The 16192-nt window shown below is 39.3% G+C and overlaps 1 protein-coding gene across 1 annotated transcript; it reads left to right on the forward strand.

Annotated features, from left to right (window-relative positions):
- The first annotated feature begins 310 nt into the window (after positions 1–310).
- On the forward strand, positions 311–15628 carry LOC139284970 (galectin-9-like). Its single transcript, XM_070905373.1, has 8 exons — positions 311–398; positions 3887–3975; positions 8367–8568; positions 8991–9110; positions 9298–9456; positions 10983–11071; positions 13731–13887; positions 14936–15628. Exons 1-8 carry the CDS (start codon positions 363–365, stop codon positions 15080–15082), a joined length of 999 nt encoding a protein of 332 aa, XP_070761474.1. The 5' UTR covers positions 311–362; the 3' UTR covers positions 15083–15628.
- The last annotated feature ends 564 nt before the right edge of the window (positions 15629–16192 follow it).

Below are 16192 nucleotides of genomic sequence, written 5' to 3' on the forward strand. Positions count from 1 at the left end.
CCCGAGCAGGGAATAAAAATAGTACAATTTAAGTAAAAAGGAACATGGAAGCAATTCATATTTCTAAGAATTGATGGGAAGACCAACATCTATTTAGTTATACATGTACGATTTAGAGTTTAATGCATTTAAATAAACATTTGCATGCAGTAAGGAATACAATTACACTGTGAAAATTGTAAAAAAAAAAAAAAAAACTTTATTGATAGGGTTGTCGTTTAAACACCGCCTACTGTTGTGAAATCGAAACCTATCTGCGGATTAAACGGGTAATTTACTGTAAACTTCCCATTTTGCATCAGTCTCAGAGTCCAGAGCACACTTCCTGCAGCTCAACAAACCTGAACAATTCACATCGGACAATGGCTTTTAATCAGCAGTCACCTTTTTATAGACCAGTAAGTAATTAAAATGTGTGTATCTTTTCGAGTTTTTATTTTCCTGAGAAACGGTGATCGTTGAGCGCGCGGTTGTTTCAGGTCCGTCCCGTTACTTGCTGGTGTTGCCCAACTAGCTTGGAAATTCCGATAATTTAAGATTTCCCCGCTGATCGGCAAAGTTGTCCGCAGGAGAACAAGACGTGCACAATATTTTACGCATCATCAACATCTGCTCTTAAAATCGTCTGACGCTCAATACACCAAACAACACTTATTTCAGAGCTATTTCAACTTAATTGTGCGTTCTCTACGTGTTAACAAACTTAATAATAAGGCAGCAGTGTGAATCAAGTCTACGAAGAGTTTGACTGTGGCTTCCTGAATCTGAATTTGGCTGTAACTGCTAGCAAAGTAAGTGGGGTCGTGTTTCCTAACTGAAAGGAGGTCGTGCCGAAGTGGTCGTGTTGGGTCGAAAATAGGCAAAATGTGGATTAAATGGAAATTGAAACTGATGCGCATTGTACTACCAAATTCTAATTTCAATTAACTGGGGAAAAAACCCAAAATCAGATTCAATCAATTTTATTATTTTATTTATTATGTAGAATATACTGCAGGGGTATTCAACTAAAGTTCGAAGAGGTCCAGTTAGAGAAAATTTCCTCAAGCAAAGGTCCGGAACATCATAATGTCTAACTTGCGTTGTGATTTAGTGTGATATAAATTGAAGTAGCCTAGTAGTTGTATCAGCGTCTGCATGTAATCAACATCTGACTGTCAAATCAAATATAGAAAGTACAATTCAAAAACATTTTGACCATATTTATTGTCATTTAACATTGAACTATACAGATATATAATACTGTAGATATGTATAATGTCCTTCTCTCATTAACTAAAAGAAGGGCTGCATTTAAAAATAAAATAGAGAAAATAAATAAAATAGCTTTTGAAAAATTGTGCATCTTAAAATAAAGTGCTAAATTTTAGAAAAACAAAAAGTGTAGCAACAGCTTGAGTTTCCCTTTTTCTTTGTTAACTGTTTCACATCTTGACTTAACAGTCTCAACCAATTTCGCATAATGTGTCTTCTCTCCCTCCCGCTCACTCGTCTCTCCGTCTTCTCTCCCTGTGTCGTTCACTCGTCTTATTATCTGTCACTCGCCTCTCACCTCTCGTCTGTCTGTATTCAGAGTCGCAATGTTTATCGCCTGGAATGAGATTTGATTGGCCGAGTAGCATCACGTGGGCTGACGTAACACGTATGCAATTGGTCTGTGAGTTTCTTGAGCCGCTAAACCAGTGCCGCAAAGACTAGAAAAGCTGCGCCGGTTAAAATGGAAGCGCCCCGTCAAAATTTAAAATCCCTTAATAATTTATTGATTATAGGTCCGGGTCCGTATAGGACGGCGTCTGGGTCCGTTAGTGACCCATGATATACAGTATGCATGTCATTTTAAAAAGATTGTTTAAATAAATATAGGTATTGTTTAATCACATATTGAGAGACAATACACGCCTTAAATGGAATCTTGTGTTGTCACTGTTTGTCAGCCTTAGAGTAAAGACTATATTGACTTTTAGAAGAAGCTATAACCGATTAACTGCTAATTCCAGCTGGTCTTGCAATTCTGGGGATGAATTTAGAACAGGGATTCTCTCAGAGCCATACAGTTTCCATACTGTGGGCTCAGTAATGTGGTGTACTGAAAAGTAAAACCTTTTATTCTGGGGAAAAAACTTATTTAAATAAAATGCACTAAATAAATGCCTTGATTTTGACAAGGAATGAACCCAAAGAGACATTACATTTGTCAAGAATACCAGAGGAGAATCAGGAGACTAATAACGATTCAACAATTGCAGTAGGTATAAAGGTAAAGATATTAAAACGCACAATGATAATAATGAAACAAAATAGACAGACGTCAAAATGTTATGAAAGAGTTGAAAAAGTTATTCCAAAATGGTTTAGGAACATGAGGCATTTAGGAACCAGGCCACATGATCTATAAGCAGCAGCTTAGCTGGCAAGCCATGTTTATATCTGTAGATGCAAGAGCAGATGAAACTATCCAAATGAATTATACTAAGGATGAATTAGAGGATCCATAACCAGTAATTTCATTTCATTTTATTTCATTTGCATTTTTTCCCCACAATTCTGGGGTTTATGTGAAGTTCATTAGTGAATTGATTAACTTGGTAACAAAATTCTTCCCTAACAAAATGGCAGTGGTTGGTAGTGATGGGAAGTTCGGCTCTTTTCTGAGAGCCGGCTCTTTTGACTCGGCTCCCAAAGAAGAGCCGGCTCTTCCGACTCCCGAACGGCTCTTTATTTAGGATCTTTTGTAGCCTATATTTTACCTTAACTTTGCAAAAAAATCATGGTTTATGTGTTGAAAACCCTTTTGCTTTCAGTGTTTTTATGAGAGACCTTATAATTGCCTAATTCTGTGCATTTATTCTGTGACAAAACCACTCTTACATTTGTTTATTTCAATTAAACTTTTTTATTTCACAAATTAACAATAAACTTCAAACAAATCCACAGAAAAGAACCAAACTCAAGCTAACATTAATAATGTCCTCAATTAAACTTTTTTATTGGACAAATGAACAAAAAAACTTCAAACAAATCCACAGAACAGAACCAAAACCAGAACCAAACTATAGCAAACAGCATTAGTCCTCAGGGCAGGTTGGCATTCAGGAAGATCAGATGCCTCAGCTTGGATGGGCTGATACGATTTCGCCTCTCCGTGAGTATCTGCCCTGTTGTTCCCAATATCTTTAAACTGCAGCCAGATGCTGCTTCGCTTTCTAGTGTCACTCATAGTTAAACTACATGACAATGCAAGACGCACACACGCTCCTCAGTCCTCACCGCTCTGTCTCTCTCTTCACTTGCAGTGGAGTCAAGTGGAGTGTCTGCCCCGCCCCCCTCTCTGTTTACACATCCTTGATTCTCACGTGAATGCCGTATGCTGGTCGCCATGCTGGCCAATCATAACAAAGCTCTGTCGTAACCAGAGCTGGGACTGAGCACTGAAAGTGAAACCTAAGCAGCGAATGGAAAAAAACTGGGAGCCGGCTCTCACTCGATGCGAGCCGGCTCTTCTGATTCACTACAAAGAGCCGGCTCTCAGAGCCGATGCTTGTGCGCATGACCCATCACTAGTGGTTGGCGTCTCTGTATTAGACTTGGCTGTAGTTAGTGTAGTTTTTAATGAAGATCTATAAAACCTTCTTTCATAAATTATGATATTTGTTTGTACAGGTGTACATAAACCAAAATATAGGTAATATAATTTAGGCTTAGACTACTGTATGTACAGTAGGAACCAAATTGACCCATTTCCATATTATAGGAAACCTTTCCCAATCTAATCATCTATTTGAAGTATAGGGATGGACTAAAAAGGACTAGTTCACCAGCAATAACAAGTATATTAGCAGTTAGAATGAAAAGCAGCTATTTACATGTTAAGTCCTGTCCTTTCTAGAGAATCCCCTTCACAGGATCAATCCACGGTGGTCTGCAGGAGGGGAAGTCCATCAGCATCAGTGGACAAGTTCTGCCTGGAGCCAACAGGTCAGACTACCCTGTTCATCATCATTCAGCTTCGCTTTCCTCTATTTCTCACTTGATGCCCCAGCAGTTTTCACAGTGCAATTCACCCTCATGGACAGATGTTCATGTGCGTTTGTTGACAAGCTGAAGGATTTGGATTTGGTAGGCTGACTTGACTTATGAGCAAAAACTCGACAACTTTGCTAACATTTTGCTAAATAGTTGCATAATATTGCTTTCACACCACATCAGAGACAGAAAACAGACAGTTAACAAACATACAAAATAAAAAAACCAAAAAAACAAAACAAATACAACACCATGGAGCACACAGATCAGGTAACTTGAGTAATGTGCAAATAAAATACACATCCCAAACTTCCCATCCATGAGCAGTGCCACAGTGAAACAGTCTGTGTGGTTTTGTCAAAATGGAATTTTAGAACATGCAAACATACGTTCTCTATTGTATTGTAAAATAGTTTGGCTCAAGTGTCAAGAAAGGTGATAGGTAGGCAGACATGAAGAGTTCCCAGAGGTGAATATTTATTTATAGTGCTCTCCATTTTACATGCAACCAAAAAAAGAAATAGAAAAAAATACAAAGAAAACTAAGAAAATGAGCTCATAGCAACTCAACCTAACAGCACGTGTGACTGGCAGCACAGCCTCAACTGTCTCTCCCCCAGCAAAAACCCAAACTGACTATATATAGGGTGTTCAATTTACACCAAGGCTGCTTCAGCCAGCACCAAAGCAAAGTGGGTTGAACTACACAGTAAACTTATAATCAGGAAATCAAATACCATTCATGGGCTTACACCTCAGCTCATTGACCTTACTGAATGGCTCTTTAATGGTAAATAATTACTACACATTATTTTGAATGTGTAAGAGAAACAAAAGAAAACCTTTCGACAGAAAAGAAAACCCCTCCAATTGGTTTAGCCCAATGATGTCAGCCATGACATCACCAGCACCATAAAAATGAGGAAATGCTGGGCAGCCCCCTCCCTAACAATAGTCCTGCATGATGGGTCTAAAAAAAGGAACAGTGGTAAGTATGAACAAAGGGACAAACAATTCAACCATGTTCAAACTTGCAACTTGCTAAAGGTAACTGACACTAACGTATGAGTGTGTGTTTGCTTTAAAGTGCTTTGATGTGGACTGTAACCAAATGCTAACGCAAACAAACCCAGGATAGTAAGTGATGCAATGTTACAAAAGCAATGGTAAGTCATAACAAAATGGACACATGTAGAAATGATAATGTAACGCGTAAGATGAACCTATAAGAGTTCTCACCCACTTTGTCACATGTGTCAAGACCATCTGTGCAGTGTTTCCCACAGGATTTTATGGAACTGTGGTGGGTGGAACTTTAGTGGGGTCCAGGGGCATGTTCCCTGGAAGAAATTTTGTACATTTTAAAGTTAATGCACCAATCTGGTGCACATCTGAAGAGCAAAATCAAGAGGTTAGATCTATGAAGATATGAATAATATAGCACTGAAAAAACTTTAGTCTATGCCCACCTGTTGTGTGGACCTTACCTCGGTCTCACCTTGTGTATAAATTGGACTGAGACAGGACAATTGGCTCCCAGGTATAAAGCACATGAGGCAAAGGCAGAGCCCCACTCCCGAGTCGAACTGAGAGTGCCGCTGGAAATAGGAGGGGTAGGCTTTGAAGGCCTTGCTGCCTCTCAGGAGTCAGTACAACGGTCGTCCTCCTGGAGTCCATAACCATGCCCAGGAATCCTGTCACCTGGGAAGGGTGGATTAGATATGTTTTCTGTTTTGGCCATTTCCATAGAGGCATGCTTTGTCATCTTAAAGTAGGGATTGTGTGTCTTTTTCTCGCAATGGGGAAAAATACTACCTTTATGCTTATGTTGTCAGGTTAAGGTGTTTATTTAACATTAGGACACATCATGCTTAATGAATTCCATTCGTTTTCAATTGAGCCAATTTTTTTTTTTTTCAAATATTGGTTAATCTTTAGACCTGTCCTTATCATTAAAGAATATCCTTATGATTAAAAAGGCCCTTGTTAGTGTTATTTATTTGTGATTTTGTAAATGTTAATGGTAAATGGTTCCCAAAGTGCTTTTGAAAATCAATTCATTGTTGAGGCATAACAAACATGTTTGTAGCACCCCCATCCTAATTACCTAAAAGTTGGGGGCCCTCAGTTGGTTGTTACTTACTTTGATACTATACTGTGAAAATAACTTGGCTTACCCTATATTAGGAAATAAAACCCAGACATTGCATTAAAGGAAACAATGGTGTTTGGTTATGTTGGATAGCAACATGATGTTACAATATACTGTATTAAGTGAAAACCAGTGGTGAGCCGTCAGGGCCAGCAAGGCCTTCTCTGCTGGCCTAAACATCATCAGAACATAAATTTCATTTTGATTTTTTCATAAATATGTATTAAATTATTCCTCAGTCTTTTCTCTTCATTTCATAGCTTTCCTCTTGGTTGCGCTGCTTCCAGCATTGTATATTTATGTTAGAGCTTTCATCCAATCATATTTCAGCTGTCATGTGTTGCCAGGCTCCAAGAAATCTTCCCGAGGCCTTCAGAATTAACAGTGGGGGCGCCTGTACACTTAAATGAACTGAAACAGACAGATTGTGATAACCAATCAGATTTCGAGTTGGCGACATCAGGGCCAGCTAGCAGGTATCACGTTGAACGTGACACGTTCACGTTCTCTGATTGGATACGCACTAGTGAGAGGCAGCGCTATTAGAGTGCAGTTAACCAAATAGAAGCTGATGTCCCGTTAGCGACTCGAACGAGCTAAAACTACTTAATTCGCGTTAATTTCGCTGTTTTTTTTTCAACCCACAATGGCTGAAGGAGGAGAAGAAAACTGCTTTGCGGGTGCGACAATGTGCTGTTTAGTGGACTTAAAACTTTGTAGACTGATTGCCTTTTATTTTTAAGTTGTGACAGTATCCAAGCGAACATATAACTTTTACTTTACTACTCTTAATTGTTAATACGGGTGTATTGATTTTAAATGCTCCGGAAATAAAGTAGTTGTACTCGACTGTTTGTTTCTGTATAAATATATGGTTTTGAGAGCCATGGCGTCATAATGATGGTATTAAGAGGTGGATTCATTCAGTGTAGGACATCACTGAAGGCCTAGGTGTGAAATGCACGGCTCGCCACTGGTGAAAACAATAGGTAAAGGGTTTTTTTAATGACAAAATACACAACACACCTTTTAAAATCGTTATTAACGAGAAATGTAAATCAACACAGCAACACCAAGGTGCTGTAAGTATTCACTGATTCGATTCAGTCGTTGGTGATTACCAAATTTATGAGTAAGCCGAGGTGCTTTACTCTCTCCAATACGGTAACTTTACAAATTTGCTCGGAATAGAAAAATATAACTAATAATAATAATTCACAATACCAATGTGGGCCCACACACTGTTACTCATGGGCACAAAACAACAAAAGATGCTGGCCTGAATGTTGCTTGGGTGTGTTGTGCCTGGGAAAGAATCCCTCTTCACTCAAACTGAGCAGCCAGTTCAACACAGTCCAAGCAGTCCAAAACGCTCCAAAACCGTTACTCCATCACACAGCTGTCCAATTCCTCCAAACGACCCCCTCGACACACAGTCCAACCAAGAGGTGTTTAATCCAAACATCCCGAAAACAGCAGCCAGTGTAAATTAGCAGGTTTTCTAACCTGTAAACTTCTAACTTTTATCTCTCAAACCATGAGAGTGGAGACTCCTTCTTTCCCCAACCATAAAAACCTTGTTTCCCTGATTGACACACGGAATGTGGCCAATTAACTACCTGATACCGTATACACAACACAACAACAGTGTAGATTGTTCTTAGCACATGCTTGTACCTCCCAACCTAACTTGATTATGTGGTAAAACTTTATCGGCGTTATCAAGTGTTATCAATGCATTTTAGCCTACTGAGTGTAAACCTTTATTTAGATTAACAAACCCTAATCACTGCAATTTACCCTCATTAAATTGTAGACTTTATTTAAATGAACAAAGCTTTAATCTATGTCTTTATGACCCTGCATTTATTTTTTTTATTTTTTTCACCTGGCTACATGCTGAATACATTTGTTATCCCCTTCTGTCTTTATCAGCACATGGTGTTTGCTCAGTTGCTTATGTGACCAACCACTTGCTTTTGCACATACATGTGCCTTCATCATGTAGAATAACAAATACAAATATGACATGGATCCTCTTATCAAAACATTGCTCCATCGCGACTCCACAGTACCTTAAGGCAATTTGCCACTGTTCATCATTTGGGGATTATTTTTGTAATTGTTTCCCACCTTATAGTAAAGTCACACTTTCAATGCAGGATTTGCAATGACTTCTGTTTTTTTCCAGGTTCCATGTGAATTTACAGTGTGGTTCCAGCACCAATGCAGATATTGCTCTCCACATTAACCCACGGTATGACCCTGGTTATGTGGTTGCCAACACCTTCCAGTGTGGCAGCTGGGGCACTGAAGAGAGGAAGCACAATTCTCCGTTCCCTGCTGACTCTACCTTCAGCCTGCTCATCACAGTCTCCTATGATTCCTACCAGGTCTGTAAGGCCAAAATTGCTAAGAATCTGAAAATGAGCTTCTCATTTTGGTCAGAGTAATATTCTGACAAACGCACACAACTCTAGAAATGTAATTCAGGCAGATGTTATTTCACCATGTCTACAAATCCTGCTTCTTTATGGAATTACTTTTGGGTCTCTTTTGTGAGTGCAGAAGAGGTCATTTTCAGCACAGATTTGTTTTCTTTTGCCTGCACATAATTTTACACAGAAATTATTATCACGCAAAGTTTTTCTGCACTCTCGCTCAACCTGACAGTGTTAGAATGAGCCTCGATTTCAGCAAATCAAAAATTGATTTTTCAGGTTATTCTTCTTTTCAGACTTTCTTTGCATGGTAATCATTTCTTTCTGTGCTCAGAAATTAGACACTATTTTAATTCCATATTTTTTCTCTCCAGCTGAACGTCAATGGCTGCCACTTTATGGAGTACAGACATCGTATCCCATTTCACAGAGTGGACACCATCTCAGTAGGCGGGAATGTAAAAATTTCCTCCATTGCCTTCCAGAACTCTATGGTAAGGATGTTACCAGAATTCAAGCAAAAAACAGTATCGCATTAACTGTGTTGGATACTGTACTGGATGTTGATGCTGTCGTTACAAATAATCCCAAACCTCATAGATAAATTGACATGAAGAGTATATGAGTATATTACAGAAAGGTGAATGAGATTAAATTCAATTACATTTTCTTTGTGTTTAGTTCCCTGGACAGCCGGCATTTCCTGCTCAGCCTGCGTTTGCTTCACCTGTAGCCTATCCCACCCAGGCTGCCTTCCCTTGTCCAGCGTTTCCACCTCAGCTTGGATTCCCCACACAGCCTGGCTTCCCCTCGCAGCCAGGATTTCCTCCTGCAGTGCCTGTGAGTATCAGGCAGGGTGGGGTTACAGTTCTACTAATATACAGTACATCATATGAATGCAGAATCTGTTGGCAAGGGACAAGTTTTTTGGTGTCTGTAGCGTTCTGGTTTCTGTTTGTAGTCCGAGCAGTATTGTGTAGTATCATGTTTAAGCGGGCTTTGGTTGCATGCAGGTAAACAGTCCATGTAGAGAGCAAAACAGCTTTAGTGGTATCTGACCATGTAGATAGTTTTGGTTTAATTTGTTCTGTGTACCTATAAGTATAGCTGGGTCCCAAATTTATACTACGTACCAATTCTATACAGTACTACATAATAATTGTCATAGTATATAAATCGAACATACGGTTTGGGTTGGTCACACTGGAAAGTGGAGTGAAAAGCCAGTCATAGAGGAGATGCAGTATTGTTTAAATATGGGGGATATGGTGCAGATCTTCAGACAGTCTCTCCTGAAAGCATTCATAGCACTGCTTTCAGATGTTCACATAAAAAGTGACAAATAGTTGTGTTGAGAATGGAAAAAGACAGCTAGAAACTTACAGAAATTGTCAGACACAGCCCCCCAGGGTTTTTTTTGAAGTTGCAGTTGTGAAGAAGCATACTGGTAGTGCAACGTGGTACTTCCTTCACAAGAACACATTCACACATAAACCAATGTGTGCAGTATACTGCAGAGTCATGTTTCATGTCTAGGCCATGGTTTGTTCAGTATGTTTCCCAGATTTACAGTAGTTTCTTGGAACTTCTGTAATGATGTCCGCTACTACCTTCTATTCAAAGTGATCACCTGAAGAGAGGTGAAAATGTGTGAACTTCAAAAAGAACCTCTCTGTCCCCCTCTCTCCCCTCCTGAAGGTGTCCGTGGTTCTGACAGACTTTTATGACCAATGTATCGCTTCCAAAACACTAATCTAACCTTTAAACATTTATAGGGCTATCAGCTATATGCTGTGTTTTTGCCTGTGTATACGCTGGGCTTTTAATTTAATTGGCCCATTAAAAAAAAAAAAAAAAGTGAAAAAGTCTTAAGTAACATCAAACATCCCAGATGTGTCTTAGTTTGGTCACGTTGTGATGGTGCCAACTGTCAGCCTGGACACCTGTTTGACATAGGCCTGCAGAATATTTAGATTATTGTAGATCGCTATAAAATAGCAAGTTTTTAAAAAGCAGTGTGTCTTGTCGTATTCTTACTCAAACTACCATTACCTGTAAAAGGCAGCTCCCTCCTCCTCTGGGTATCACACTAGAGCCTTTAACACTTTAATCTTTTCTGTAACGGATCACGTTATATAAAAATGTAAAAAGCAACTGCTGCTGCACTGCTCTCTGCAGATTTGAACTTTGAAGCTTTTCTGGCCACACCCTATTTAGTGATGTCACAGCAAGTGTATTTCATTAGCTCTTTCAGCAGCAGTTTTATGGTGCTTGGTTTGTAAATTAGTGATACTCATAGATTAAAACAGTATCAGGGATTATGAGTGTATTTGTAGAATTAATTTTCCGATTTCGTCTCTGTACAGGCTGTTCCATACAGAACCATGATCAGTGGTGGACTTCAACCTGGCAGGACCATCACTATCCAGGGGACTGTTCACCCCAATGCCTCAAGGTCTGATTTACTTTCTGATTGTTGCTGGATTTCACTATTAAACCTACATTATAGAAATTAAACAGCATAACTTCACGCCTCAACGCTGAGGACTTTGCATGTAGAGTAGTTAAGAAAATGAGGAATAAAATTAAACCCAGTAAAAGACAATACAATACAACTAACCATATATTTAGCCCCATGTAACGACTGGTAACACAAGGAAAAGGACTCAGACGCATGACTCAACACAGGCAGGGTTTTGTAAGTAAATTTAGTCTTTACTTAAGGCAGGAAGGGTTTGGTACACAGGAAGGCAGTCAGACCATGCAGAAAAATCCAGTATGGGAATAGGCAGAGGCGTAGTCGAGGTCAAAAACCAAGTAACCAAAACGCACTAACACAAGGAAATCGCTGGGATGCTTGACACAGAGGATAAAGACGAACTGGCACGGAAGGCCAGCCAATAACTACTCTAGTTGTTTGTACTCACCTGGACAACTTCAACCAGAGAAAAGCTGAAATTACCTGGTGCAAATTTGGCTGCAATATTAACCGGCACACTCTGCATGACAGATGGTAGCCCATTTCTGCCCCCCTGACCTACACAGAGACCGTACATCTGCCCCTAAACCGTACATCTGGCCCTCAACCTAACATTTGACCTTAGACTATAAATGTGCACCTAGACTGTATTGGACTTAGACCGCACATCTGTGCCTTGATTATACAGCTGCGCCTAGACTGTATATCTATTAAATTCAACTCAGTTTTATTTATATAGTGCCAAATCACAACAAAAGTAATCTCATGACACTTTACAAAAAGAGCAGGTCTAGACCGTACCTAGACCGTAGATCTTAGTGTGTACATGCAGCCTAGTCCATACATCTATCCTTAGAATGTACTTGTAGAATGTGTTGTCCCTCCTGACTGTCAGTGCATGGAGAGCTGCCTTTTTTTTTTACCAGTGCATAACCATTTAATTTAATTGTAACCATGCGCTGCATTTAGCAGTGCACTGTTCCATCACATGTACAGATAATTTTCCAGCATCCCATTCCCAGAATTCAGTAAAATTATAACCATGTGCACAGGCACAGTGCATTCTCCCACCACATGTCTGAGCCAAACGACTGCATGCTTTCATGCAAGCAGGGTAACAGGAATACAGAAGAAGAATCCAAATGCAGACGGCAGAAGCGGATCTGGTGCAGTTCAGCGATATTTATTACACACAACGTACAAAGACTTACGAAAACCGGAGAAGCAGTCCAACACAGGCAAAGAAATCCAATAAGGAGCAGACAGGAATCCAAAGTCCAATAACAGGCAAAAGGTCAAAACTTGCCAGCCAGGCAGGCAGGCAGGTAAACACATAAAGAGAACAGCGGCTAGAGAGCCTAGACATGAAGCACATAGAAACAATAACAATCTGGCAAGAAACAAAGGAAATAGACCGTTATAAATGGTGAGTGGCTGATGAGGGAAAGTGGACACGGGAGAGAGTCGGTGGGGAAACTCAGCTGAGGGGAATGAGGTGATTGCCAGTGAGATGGAAGGAGAATGGCAATGAATGAGTCCAAGGAAGCTGCAATGCATCTGGAGGGAGGGACTGAGAACCAGACTGTGACAATCTCCATTCATTCTTCATTGCAAAACCTTTCTTTTATAAATTATTTGTTTGTTTTCCCGTAGCCCACATTGTCAGCTTGAATTTTGAAAGCACCTTTCTCCATTAGTTAACTAAGATGGATTTATTTGGCAAATTAAGGGATTTTTGTTCTCAAAGAACTTTCTGTTCATGAATGAGTGCATAGTCAACTAATTTACTTAAAGTTCAACTCAACTAAGGGTTTAGAATTACGTCTGCTTATGATATTTTACAAGGTTTGTTTCTATCTGCATATGACATGGTAAATACAGCCTGAACAAATAACCCCTATTTTTCCATTTTATTCCCATTGTTTCTTGTTTATTCCTATAAATTCCAATGAATTTCCACTTTGAATATTCCCAGAATTTTACAACCCTAGTCTGTATTTTATCTGCATAAACCTCAGTGGGCAGATGCCACGCCTGACGGGATGAATCTCAGTGTTTGAACTATACCTTTTGTTCAGTTCTTCTGTGGCAGGCTTTGTTCCCCAAACAGGAAATAACCACTGTTTCCTCATTTTAAAGACGAGCACAGTTTCTCAAATTCAATTAAGCTATCTAATGATACACTATAGTTCAAGTTGCTGCCCAGAGAAGGAAACTCTCAAACTCCAAGAACAACAAAAATGGGCCCAACACTGGAAGTTTAATTTCTTCAGAGAATCATTTACATAGAGACTATACAGTTATGCTTCAGACTTGGTGACATTTGTGCCACTAATGCAGGATGTAAAAATTACTTACTACTTATTACTACCGTTTGTGATGCAGATTTTCTGTTAAAATGCAGCACAGTCTTCAAGCACAGCCTTACATAACCCTGAATCTCATTATCAGGAACGTTTTCTTAGACTTGAAAAAGCTCCTGCAAAACCACTGAAGACAATTTAGAACTGTTTTCACCTGCAAAGTAGTAGTCCATGTGACTAGTAAACTGACCTTTAGTTGTAAAAGTGTGAAAGCATTTATACGGGAGCCCTAGGCTCATGTTATAGTCACTCTTTCCTCTGTTTCCCCTCAGGTTCAATGTGAATCTTAGCCATCAGTCTGGTATCGCTCTGCATTATAATCCACGTTTCAACGAGAACACTGTGGTTCGAAACGCCAAGCTGAGGGAGCAGTGGGGTACAGAGGAGCGTGGTGGAGGAATTCCCTTCAAACGGGGACAGCCTTTCACGGTACCACTGCAAATGCACACACTGACCAGGTGTAGGTGGAGTGATACTGGTAATATGCCCGCATTTAATACAACAGTGGCTTCCGAGAACAGCTGGGGGCTGTTTCGAACTGTCCTTGACGGGCACTTCACACCAGCTGCCATTTGCCATTCTTTTTGTAGGTCACTTGATGTCATCCTACAGTTGTTGAGTGACATTCAAATGAGTTGGCAGTCATCCTGGTCAGGGGAGAGTTGTGTTTGCCTTCTGCCGTCTGTAGCTTTTTTTTTGTCCCCAATGTCTGCTGCTTGAACTTGTGCTTATGAACCACCATTCTTGAAATTTTAATGATGGAAGCAACCTGGCGCTCACTGTATCCTGCTGCCAGTAAAGCCAGAATTTAACCTGTCTTTTCCTCGCTCAAAACTTAGCATAGTCAAATGTTTTATACATATATTCATATATATATATATATATATATATATATATATATATATATATATATATATATATATATCATTTAGAATTCTGACATCTGACTGTTCTCAATTTTTTGCTATAGACTAAATGTCAGTGTAGATGCACAAAAGACATGGAATCACAGATTTCCATTCAAAACTTTCTAAAAAAAAAAATAAAAAAAAATTTGCCAATAATGTCTGAAGTGGATTCAGAATGCAAAACGAAATTAAATAAAGGACTCTGACTCTCATGGGTTCACAGCAGATGCAATCCTGTTTGAAGCAACCAAAGAGGTCAGGTCTTTATTTTGTTGTTTGGCAAACAGCATTATTTAACAGATTTTTCCGAGTATATATTTCTACAATCAAGAACAGTACACGAGTGTAGTAGTCTCTTCCATCAATATTCAAAGTTTCAGTAAGTCGGATCACTTTCTTTTGTGGTCCACTGCTTCCCACTAGAGCCTGACATGTCTTAAAGCCCCTGTGTGTGTGGAACCTTGGCAGCTCCTAGTGGTAGTATCAAAAAAGACACTATGGCAAGTTTTACTATTATCAGGGAGGGTCTTCAAAATATGTCATTTTAAAATGCCCTTTTTTTCTTTCAGTTGACTATCTGTTGTGAGAGGCACTCCTTCAGGATTGTGGCCAATGGGATGCAGACACACACCTTTAAGCATCGTTTCACCCCCGTCCAACACATTACCACCCTGGAGATTGACGGAGACCTCAATCTGACCTCTGTGATGGTGTAGAGATCCAGGACCTATGGCTGGTCTTGACATCTTCCACACAACATGGTTTCGCTGACCACAACCATTGCATTTATTTAATTCATGGCAATCGGTTACTTTGGATAGGCAAATCCTGTGTATTCATATTACAAATAATCCATCTCATTTTTATATTGTATGTTACGTATGTATATTGCATGTTATACATTTTGTGAAAACATTGGAAAAACCCACCAATGATTAACAGGTCTAGTAATCTCATAAATTGAATTAAATCTGGTTGAATTTAGTAGGCTGGGGTTTGTTCGTAGGCATTCTGTACAATGTTGGCAAATGGTCACTGAAGTGCAAGACAAGTTCAGAAAAAAAATCACAATGCTTAAACCTATAATAACTCCTGGATTTCACTGAATGCAGTTTACAAAATTTAAATGTCCAAAGGGGGATTTTCAACAGTTCCACTGATATTTGAAAAGTGTCTAAAAAATAAATATTGTTATACAATTGCCTTGATTGATTTGATTTGTGTCATTACTGCTTTGTGAAACAATGAAATTAAAATGTAGTGTGACAAAAGTGTGTTAAAGTGTGATGAATTATTTCCTGCTGGAACCTGATTATAAAACAAGCTATACACTTAATCTCTAAATACCTTATAATGCACTACAACAACACTAGTAAATTATTTTCCTTTATTGTTTTTTACCCTTCAACTTTTGTGGTCAGCAAAGATTAATTCTTAAAGGTCGTGTGTAGAGTTTTCAGAAAGTCGTTTTTAGTGACACCAGTGGCGAACGAGCAAAAAAAGTGAAGTGACATACACCAGACTTATTTACAGTCATATTTAGAATAACGTTACTGTCTGTAATATTCCTATATTTTATTTGGACCATTGGCTCCATGATACAAACTAGCTTGCCGTTTGCAAGTTACTTCATCACCTAATGCTATGAGGCAACGCCAGATCCCTGCCCTATAGCTAGGTTACAGCTTGCTGGCTAAACCTAGCGTTACCTTAGCTCAGGTTACAGTTAGAGTTGTCCACCCCTGCCTTGCATTGCTCTTTGCTAGAAGAAAGCATTCGTTAGTTATACACTAGGGTTGGGCTATATGTCAAGTTTTTTCAGCCAG

Source organism: Enoplosus armatus, chromosome 5, assembly GCF_043641665.1.
Source record: "Enoplosus armatus isolate fEnoArm2 chromosome 5, fEnoArm2.hap1, whole genome shotgun sequence".
NCBI lineage: Eukaryota > Metazoa > Chordata > Actinopteri > Centrarchiformes > Enoplosidae > Enoplosus > Enoplosus armatus.